Raw genomic sequence first — 10,470 nt, 5'->3', positions numbered from 1 at the left:
AAAGTTATTGTTCAGAATCTATTAAATTTAATTTTGTTTAAATTATGCAAACTGAAAGCTGTAATATCAGTACAGATATTTACAGAAATTTAAGACTTTGCAACATGAGCCAGAAGAGTAAACTATTTTTTTTCCCAACAGTTCTGTAGTTTTTTATTTATTTATTTATTTTTAGCGTTTCTGTGTCAAATGCTGTGCGCCAAACAGAAATGAACCACAGGAGAACTGTGCGCGCCCGCGCTCCTGAGTCCAGCGTGGCACATTTGTTCGTGTGCAGTTTGCGGCGGGTCTGTTTTTCACTTGATCGCCATTCCTCGGACTTTACAGGGAGTCATAAACGGTCATAAAACCATAAAATCCGCGCGTGAAAAGGAGCCGTAAAGCCATAAAGCAACGCGCGGCTCTTTCAGCTTTAATTGTCAGTCAGGTCTGAAGTTTCTCAGATTCCTTCCTCAACTGTTGACGGTGCAAACGCTAGAATTGTGTACAAGTCTTTTTAAATAATCGCCATTAAAGTGTATTGTGTGTGTGTGTGTGTGTGTTTTAAATTGTATTTATTTATTTAGTCCATAGAATAAAAGAAATAAAAAAGTTTTAAAATTATATTAACAGTCTCTCCATCCAGTGAAATTATATTATAAATAAGAAATTATGTTAGAAATGTTATAAATAAGAGCCCGTAGTTATTATTTCGACTGCAGCTGATATTTGGACCACACTAATAATTTTCAGCTTGAACTGACGATCTCTTCTAAGCGTTCCATATTTTTATGATTGTTTCTCATAAACCAAATAACTTAATTTTCGTTTGCGTTGTGGACATGCCATGACGGGAACAACGCATAGATTTGTTGACGTTTGTTGTTGTTGTTACTGGATTTGTTAATAAATTCTTAAATTTATATTCGCCATCAGATGTCACATCTTTGACAAAAGTAAATTCAAAATTTAAAAAAAAATCATAAACTGATATACACATACGATTTTACAAGTATTAATAATAATAATAATAATAATAATAATAATAATAATTATTATTATTATTATTATTATTATTATTAGATTAACACACAAACACACACATACACAAACAAACGACTAAGAAAATTATTTTTTGTCTTTTATCAGGCTGCAGTTTTGCACACCTCTTTGTTTTTTTATTATTATTATACTAAGCTTGGTTCAAATGTGCGTCTCCTGTCAGTACAGTTTATGCAATCTGTGGGAGATGGGGTTGGGTTGGGGGGGGGGGGGGGGGGGGGGGAAGATGATGAGACTTGGATTCTTTACTGTTGCTTCCAAATGGACAAAGTCTCCATTTTCTTACTGGACACTCTGGACCGTCTTGGGTGCTTTCAGGTCTCTTTGCTGCCGTTTGGTGCCATTTGTTGTCCATCTTTTTCTTCAAGGTACAACAACTCTGCAGTGACAAACAAAAAACTCGCACATGAAACCGCTGCATGACTATTTGAAGTGTTTACCTCTGACATGGTACCATGGAGACATTTCTCCAAAGTCAAACTCGTTTTGTAAAAAAGTTTAAATAAAACGAAACCTTTTCAGATTTTTGATGAGCAACAGTGAATTAACATTCAGATTTGGTTTTTTTTTTGTTGTTGTTTTTTTTTTTTTTACCTTTAGCAGACACTCTGTGCTGATCCAGTTTATGTCACTGAAACACAGTCGACTGACTATAAATGACTTTGAATGAACCGATAAATCTCATGGTTGCCCCATGTCATCAGTAAACACAAAATGTAAACAAAATGTCACAAAATAAAACGAATGTGTACAGTGCAGTGATATGTTTAAGAAACGCATTAGAAAACAAACAAATAACACAAAATATGTAAGCAAAACAGCTAGAATAGCAGAAAATTGTAATGAAAATTACAAATAACTTCTCCTACAGGACGATAAAACACATTTAACAGCAGAATGTGTTCAAAACAACAAGACAGAATTCACATACAGTCAAAATAATTATAGACTGAATAACCTTTAACATATTTTACTGCTAAACTGTCTGATACTAAAATTTAATCTATAATTATAATAATTGTGTAATTGCATGTGTACCATTTCATTTTATAAAGTCCGGCGTGTGTGTGTGTGTGTGTGTGTGTGTGTGTGTGTGTGTGTGTGTGTGTGTATACAGGATTTGTTTATTTATATTCTTTGTGCAAAAATGTTATAAATTGCCTAAGCAACAATTTAAAATAGTTTTTGGTTATTACATTTGCATGAAATATTTTTTTTGACAAATGTCATCGTTTGAATTCTTGTCAATGCAGATATGACAAGTTTTTTTTTATTTTTTATTTTTTATGTGCATATAAAACTAACATGTCAGTTATTTACGTTTGATTTCAACACATAGTAAAACCTTTTGGAACAGGATCAGATTAATCGGATTAATCGGAAATACATCATTCTTCAACTATTCCAAGAAATGATTAATTACTTTTAGGTTAGTTAGCAAGTGAAAATCCTGAACTTTGCCTGCATGTACCAGCCCCCCCCCCCCCCCCCCAACACACACACACACACACACACACACACACACACACTAAAAAAGCCACTTTATGTTTTTAAAACGTTAAAAAACTGATAGTTGCACATTTGTGGCTCCAAACAATTTGGAATATTCTTCTTCTTTATGGCCAAAGTAATGGTTATTTTGTGTTATAAAAGTTCTGTAGTCCAGAGACATGTTTCAGGTTGTTAAATATTTGAACATTCCTGATCTAAAGTGTGAAGTCTTACCTGCGTCCTGTCTGTCTGTGTGTCTGTCCATGTGTCTTCACTGCTGGAGCTCATTAATGATTAAACTCCAACACAATGCTGCGGTTTCCCGTTCCCACCAAGCTGGGAGGAAACACAGCGTCCTGCCGGGGAGGAGAACTACAGGGGGAGGGAGAACGAAGGGAGAACCAGAAAGGGAGGGAAAGGGGAACCACATACCAAGGGAGGAAGAACCAGAGAGGAGGTCAGAGTTACAAACTGGGATTGTCCATGTGTCTGCTCAGAAAGTGAGAGTTCACCATAAAATGTCAGTGTTTAGGCCTTAAAAAACAGACCGGGGTGGGGGGGGGTGTCTGTAGAAGTAAAAATAGAGTCTTTGTCTGGATGTGTCTGTCGGTCTGTGCAGTTTGAGCCTGAAGGGGAAACAGAAACACAGTAAAGAATAATTTATGACAGCGCTGATTTTACGACTAACAACACAGATTCTGTTTGTAAAATCGCACACTAAGCCTTTCTTTCTTTCTTTCTTTCTTTCTTTCTTTCTTTCTTTCTTTCTTTCTTTCTTTCTTTCTTTCTTTCTTTCTTTCTTTCTCTCTCTTTCTATCACTTTTAAAATGTTTAAAATGATGAATTTGTTGTACTTTTTTTTACACTAGAATCAGACAAAATGCAGTAAACTAGATAGTAAAATAATAATAAAAAACACAAAAATGCCACTTATTTTGTGACCGGGGCTCAAAAAAGAAAGAAAGAAAAAAAGTGAGACTGGACTGGTAAACTACACCTTTAAGTTTCACGTCTTTATACTTTGTTTTGAATGCTACATGAGATTTTTGGAATTACTGCACTTGTGTTCTTTTAAAAATATAATTACTTTTTAAAAATATAATAATATTATTAAATATAATTATTGTAGGTTTCCAACAAAAAAGATGTTTGATATAAGTTGCGTCCATTTGTTTAACTCCAATATTTAACCAATATTTTTCCCTCTCACTTGCTTCTGTTCTTTCAGATTTATCACACCATCTGATATTTTTGATTATTACATATTTTTGACACATTTTTCAGGAAAAGTTTAACAACTGGCAGTTTCCCCAAGTGTTTTAGATGTTACTTGAGACATTTTACTAAAGCGTAAATTTGCAAAAAAAAAAAAGAAAAAAAAAGAAAAGGTGTTTCACTAAAATTAATAAATAAATGTCTGTTGTTCATTCATTATAAAACATCATTAGAATAGCAGATTTTATTTGACAGCCCCTGTGTAGAACTTTTTTTCTTGGTTAATTTATTAATTTTAATTTGAAGGTGTCCATCTCTGTTTGCAGCTGAACTGGTCACATTATGCGTCATTTAAAGTAAGAAGAGGCTGCAGGTTGTAGTAAGTTTCATTTGAAGTACAGATGGACTTTGAGGCTGCAATTTAAGTCAGAAAACGTGAAAAAAAATGGGTTTGTTTTCTTCTTTCACCTTTATGTGTTTCTGTCTCATAAGAGGAAGAACATAATGACACATTGATCACAGCAAACGCCTCTGGAACCCGCTCAATAAACATGTTCTGAAAATATTCTCACACGCTAAATTTCACCAATGTCTCCCTCCTATAGTGTAAAAAAAATATTAAAAAAATCATGATGATCAGTTATTGGAGAAAATAAACAATAAAATCCAAGCGCTCGAACGCGCGCATTGAACCCACCGACCACAAATTATTTATTGCTCATATTACATGTATTATTTATAATTATAGATAGGAACACACGGGGCCCCACACATGACGCATGTGTCCGTGATTTACGTTCACGGGATTCATTTGAAAGCGCTCGTTTTTTTTTTTATCTGAGAAGCGGTGGGAATGTCTTTTATTATTTGGGGTTATCTCTGCGGGTGCAGCACCGACTACAACAAGCCTTTCAGACGTGCGTGCACGCGTGCGTGGCTGCAGCCAGAGGGAGACTCGGAGAATCAAATTAGTGCGCGGTGGATCCCGGTGCGCGCGCAATGAGAGGATGGAGGGATGGAGAGATGGAGGGATGGAGAGGCTTGATGGAAATGAGATTGAAAAAAGGGGAAAAATGGCAACGAGGTGCGTGCGGGTGCGTGTGCGCGCGTGCTGGGGCCAGCTCCTTCCTACTCCTCTTCCTCCGCTCTTCCTCTCGCCAGCGAAAAGGAAAAAGAACGAGCGAACGGGAGCTTCCCATTGGTCAGTCTGACGTTAGCTGCTCCTCGCCTCCTCCTCCTCATCCCGTCTCCGCCACACACAAACACACACAGACTCCTCTCTCCCTCGTCCTCCTCCTTCCGTCCCACACTGGCACTCAGCCACCCTGTTACCCCCCCACCACCCCTTTCCTCTCCTCCTCTCCTTCTTCTCCCCTTCCTCACCCCCACCGCCTCCCAATCTGCGATAAACTAAGTGATAGCAGCAGCAGCAGCCCGTCGGACTGTCGGCTATAAAACACAACAAATCATAAAGTGCAGGCAGGGGAAGGCAGAGGAAGGAGGACGGGGAGGGAGAACCGTTAGCCGTTAGCCTCCTTCTACTCCTCCTTCTCCATCGCCTGAACGTTGTTGTTGTTGTTGTTGTTTGTTCCGTGCCCTCCCGGCCTCCCCTTTCTCCGATTTCTCCTCTCCTTCCTTCTTTCTCTTTTACTTTTTTCCTCATGAGTTCCTATTTTGTCAACTCCTCTTTCCCGGTGTCACTACCGGGATCCGGCGGAGGCGGGCAGGCGGCGGCGGAGTCGTTCCTGGGTCAGATCCCGCTCTACTCGTCGGGATACGCCGCCGACCACCCGCTCAGGCACTATCCCGGCGCTGCAGCCGTCAGCGCCGCCGCCGCGGTGGCGTACGGCGGCGGAGGAGGCGGAGGCGGCGTCGGTGGTGGCGCCGGCGTGCACCAAGAGAAACCGTACACCACCTCCGCCTATTACCAGCAGGCGGCTACCGGACCGTACGGCGGGCATCGGGCGGCGGCAGGGGTCGGTGTTGGGGGCGCGTCTGGAGCCGGTGCTTGCGACTACGTCACGGCGGCGGCGGCGGCTGCTGCTGCTGCCGCGGCGGCCGCCACCAGCTTCTACCGGGACAAGGAGCACCCTTGCAGCCTGGAAGAACACCAGCTCGCGCTGAGCCAGGACGGCGTGCACCGCAAGGCGGAGTGCGCGGGGTTGAGTGGGAAGGGGCTCTTCGGTGAGACGATGGACGAAAAACAACCGGCGTCAGCCCCCATTTACCCGTGGATGCAGCGAATGAACGCGTGCAACGGTGAGTCCCAGCTTCTCTCCTTCTTGCATATTTTATGACCTGTGCCATAAAAGTGACGTTTGTTTCCTCTGTCAGTCTCTTTCTTTTTCCTCCTGCTCCTCCTCTTCTGCTTTATGATCTCCGTTTGTTGGCCTGTCAGTCAGCTCGGGATTTTATTGTCCGCCATAAAGCCGGTTTGTTTGGGTCTTAGCTCTAGTTACTGGATGTGACCTGCTGACCGGCGCTGCTACCGAGCAGGGGGGGGAAGAAAGTTAGAGAGGAAAAGCCTGTCAGGGAGTGTTGTGGGTGAAAACAAGGAGTAGATGAGATAGAGAAATGCCCGAGAGAAAAGAAAGCTGTTCTTTCTACTCCCACTCATCTTTTCTTTCAGTTTCCACTCCCTAAATTCGCCTGCAGGCACAAAAATCTAAACCTCCTTTAAAGGAGAAAATCTACCTCTTTGATGATTTGCATCAGACAGGACGCTGCAATCACAACTTCTCTGCTGTTATCTCAGCTCCCAGTGAACCCTGCGCCACAGACAACCCAGACAGCGGTCGCCATTTATTCCGTACAGAGCAGATTAGATATTAGTCAGTAAAAAGAGAGACACGACGAGCTAAAGTTGAGGTTAATCTATGATACGCACCAAAATTACGCAAGAGTCTTGCAGACGTCACGCTGGAAAATATGCCAATGTTTAGCTGGCGAGATTTTCAAGGTGGAAATTCGTTATTCTGCGTTAAAGTAAAACTCTGCAGAATCAAACGTTAATCTGTGGCGCCGCACAGGTCAAACTCAACTAAACATACAAAAATCCTTGTCTGTCATTTTACTAACTCATAATACTAACTCATAAACGCGCAAATTACGCACAGACTGGGTTGGACATAATGAGCAGCGGCTCCACTTAAAGCCAACTGATCTGAAATGAAAGTTTATTTCTAATATTGTGATGCTTTTAATGCACTCTATCCAAACTATTTGTTCTGCGCAAAGAGAAAACGGTTAGAATTACGCACAAGAACTCTTATCTACCCAAAATGCGTAGACTTGACATGATACCATGAACTTTGTCAAAGCTAATTCAGGTTTTTTTTTTAAGCTTAGGTGATATCATATAAGTTTGCTTGTGTTCTATATAAACTCTTTGTTCTCTAGTAAGAGAGAAACGCGTAAATTACGCACTTCTCTCAGATTTACGCGCAGGTCTGGCCGTGACAGCCTGCCATTATTCAGGTCAAAGTGAATAAAATAATAAAATATACATATTATCTGTTATTTTAAAGTTCTAAATAATCTCTATTTAAGGAAAAAAAATGCTCCGTTGAGAGTTAAAAGAGTAATGGCGAGTGATTCAGGGCTACTGTTGTCCAAATCCCTGCAGAACACTCCACGTTATGACAGATGAGGTGGAAACAGATCTGTCGCTAAGAAACATTTAAGGAATAAAATGCAACACGGGCTGTGAGTGACAGCTGGAGAAAGAACAGAGTGGCACAGAAACCTCAGAGCGTGCCCTTATAATCTGCTTTGTTTGATGTTTATATTTATGGATGTTTGGAGTTAAAGTTCTGCCCTGAGCAGCGTGCGGTTTCCATCCACGATCCGCATTTTAGATCGATACAGAAACTGAAGCTGCTAAACTGACAACATGGCGATTTGTTTACCACCAGGGGCCAAAATACTGTTAGTGCACGATCAGACTAAACCATGCAAGCTGATCCCCGCTGGAGGGTGGGGAGGAGTGCAAGGTGATATATTGTCCCTTCTTTCATTACTGTTATTACTGTTAATATTATTACAGTCCATGTCTGCGGAAGGTGCAACAATGCTTTTATTTACCCAAGCTAAACTTTGTGATACAAGAGCAGTAATTAGTTTGTCATTGTCATTAATCTTTTACAGGAGTCACTGTGTTTAAAGTATTACACACCCCGTGCCATCATCTTGCCAGGGACTGCAGATGAAAATGACCCTGTGTGGCTAAATCCGGCGCTTTCCCATGATGGGCTCAAGTGCTGAAGTTAATTAATGCGCATTGTACCTTAAACTAATTACAAACCTAAATATTCCAGATTGTCTAATTATGTCGTTTATTTGGTGTTCCAAGAACAAAACAAAAATCTAAATCATAAATCCAGTGTGCATCAAAGTGCCGCAGAAACTCCACAAAGTTTACGTGACATCAAAATTAGATCGTAAAACAGGATGAAAATGGCCAAACATGATAGAATAAGACAACCTGGGGTTTTGTTATTGTTTCATTCTGATTATTATTATGATTATTATTATCATGGAGTGAGGAGAAATAAGGGACAACAAGAAGAACGCGCACTTCCTCCAACGATCAGCAAGTCGTCAGTTTGATATCAGTACGGATCGAGCCAAATATTAGTGTTTTGGGTCCATGTAAAACATGTATGGCTTTTAAGATTCTAATTAAAACCGGGTCTAAACATTTTTTATGACGTTTAAAGTAATTCCTGAAGCCACATCCGGATTGCTAGCTGATTTTTTCTTTCTTTCTTTTTTCCTTTTTTTTTTTTTTTTTTTTTTGTTTATCCAGATAGAAATGACTATCCAGAGCTGATGGATTAGAACATTGTTCTGCAGGGGTCACTCTATGTTCACTCATCCTCTTTTCATTTATTTCAGAAACAGGGAGAAAAGAATGGATCAACCCGTCCTGTTTCACAATGTGAAACTCCTCAATCCTCACTTAGATCCGGATCAACGCCTATACATTTAATGATCCTTTAATTAAAAAAGAAGATCATTTTCTGAGAAATTTCATCAGTTGTGAAATGAACAGATCAAACGTCCTCGGCGGAGGCACGTTGTTGACAAGAATAGAATAGAATAGAATAGAATAGAATAGAATAGAATAGAATAGAATAGAATTGGAGAATCTTTGACTCTGAGTTCCGGTTCTCTTCTCTCAGGGACCTTCGGCAGCCCCGGGCGGCGCGGGCGGCAGACGTACACGCGCTACCAGACGCTCGAGCTGGAGAAGGAGTTCCACTTCAACCGGTACCTCACGCGCCGGCGGCGGATCGAGATCGCGCACGCGCTTTGCCTCACCGAGCGCCAGATCAAGATCTGGTTCCAGAACCGGAGGATGAAGTGGAAGAAGGAGAACAAGCTGATCAACTCTTCTTCGTCCTCCTCCTCCTCCTCCTCCTCGTCTACGGCGAATGGCGGAGAAGAAGAGGACAAACGGACGGAGTGAAAGAGGAGGAGGAGGAGGAGATAAAACTGATAAGACGCAGAAAGAGGAGAGACGGGTGAAACCTCTACTTCTTCAGACTTGAAACATGTACGATAGGACTGTGAAAGGGAGACCCGGATTCAGTTTGCAACATCCATCCACCCTAAAAAAAAAGAAAAAAAAAAAGAAAAGGCATCAGACTCATGGTGTAAAAAGCTGGAAAATATTTGTGGAAAGGTGCACGTGTAAAATATTGTAAAGGACCCGCGTGATTGCGAAACTGAAAACAAATGTTCACAAAAAATAGATGGAGGGTTGAGTTTTTCTGCAGGTTATGACATATTTAATAACACACAACTGCTGGATACGTAACTTTCTTCTTCTTGTTCTTTTCTTCATTCCAAGAAAACCCTCAATTTTTTTTATTGTGTTGATCTTCGTCCACTGCACTCGACATTAGAAGAACATTTGGACTGATCCTTCAATCACTGCGTCAAATAAACAATGCAGGATACTGTAGATGTGTTTTCATCTCTCTCTCTCTCTCTCTCTCTCTCTCACACACACACACACACACACATATACAGAAGGAGAGGTTCCTCATAGCACTTGCTTGTGATTTTTTTTTTTTTTTCTGTTCATATTTTTTTGTAAAAGCTCCAGCTTCAGTTCTGGAAACAGGAGGAACAGTTATGTGTATTTCAAATACATATTTAAGCTGTACAGAAATGAGCAAAAGAAGAATTAATAATTCTAAAATGAAAAAAAAAATGTAACCAGGGTGGGAGGGGTGATATTGTTCTCCACACTACCTAAAAGCGTTGAAGAACGTGTATATTTTATGGATTTTTACATTGTTTCTGTTAGTGTTTTTGTCAAGTATACTACCTATGAGATATGTTCAATAAAATGTAAAGAAATCGATTAATTGTCTTACATGTGACTTAATGGCGTCTTAGTTATTTGTTAATTAAATGCAAAAAGTAAAAAAAAACAAAAAAAAAAAGTGATGATAAAGAGCTTTCTTTCTGTTGATTTGGTTTCGCGCCACGCTGGATGTTCGCGCGCGTTATTAGCGCGGGAATGAGAGAGTTGGCGAGCTGTTGGACTAATTGATGACCGGTCCAACAGAGAAAGTTGACCTGTCCTCGAGCCGACCAGCCGGACACGTCACGCGCGCAGGCACTTCACCCAAACAAAGTGGACAATATCCACGTGACTCTTTGAACTCCGCGTGTCCCCTGAGTGACCGCCTGACCACGCCCACTCGCCCG

General features: G+C 40.8%; 1 protein-coding gene across 1 annotated transcript; it reads left to right on the top strand.

The window, feature by feature from the left end:
- The first annotated feature begins 5,174 nt into the window (after nt 1-5,174).
- On the top strand, nt 5,175-9,596 carry LOC117528385 (homeobox protein Hox-B6a-like). The gene is made up of 2 exons (XM_034191018.1): nt 5,175-6,006; nt 8,931-9,596. The coding sequence occupies exons 1-2, from the start codon at nt 5,409-5,411 to the stop codon at nt 9,215-9,217; spliced, it is 885 nt and encodes a 294-aa protein (XP_034046909.1). The 5' UTR covers nt 5,175-5,408; the 3' UTR covers nt 9,218-9,596.
- The last annotated feature ends 874 nt before the right edge of the window (nt 9,597-10,470 follow it).

Source organism: Thalassophryne amazonica, chromosome 16 (assembly GCF_902500255.1).
Source record: "Thalassophryne amazonica chromosome 16, fThaAma1.1, whole genome shotgun sequence".
NCBI classification, from domain to species: domain Eukaryota; kingdom Metazoa; phylum Chordata; class Actinopteri; order Batrachoidiformes; family Batrachoididae; genus Thalassophryne; species Thalassophryne amazonica.
This window is presented reverse-complemented; position numbering and strand designations above follow the sequence as displayed.

Bases quoted from the DNA above. Each gene is read 5' to 3' on its own strand.
- LOC117528385 (XM_034191018.1), top strand. From the start codon at position 5,409: ATGAGTTCCTATTTTGTCAACTCCTCTTTCCCGGTGTCACTACCGGGA. The intron at 6,007-8,930 runs GTGAGTCCCAGC...CTCTTCTCTCAG, and splicing joins GCGAATGAACGCGTGCAACG to GGACCTTCGGCAGCCCCGGG.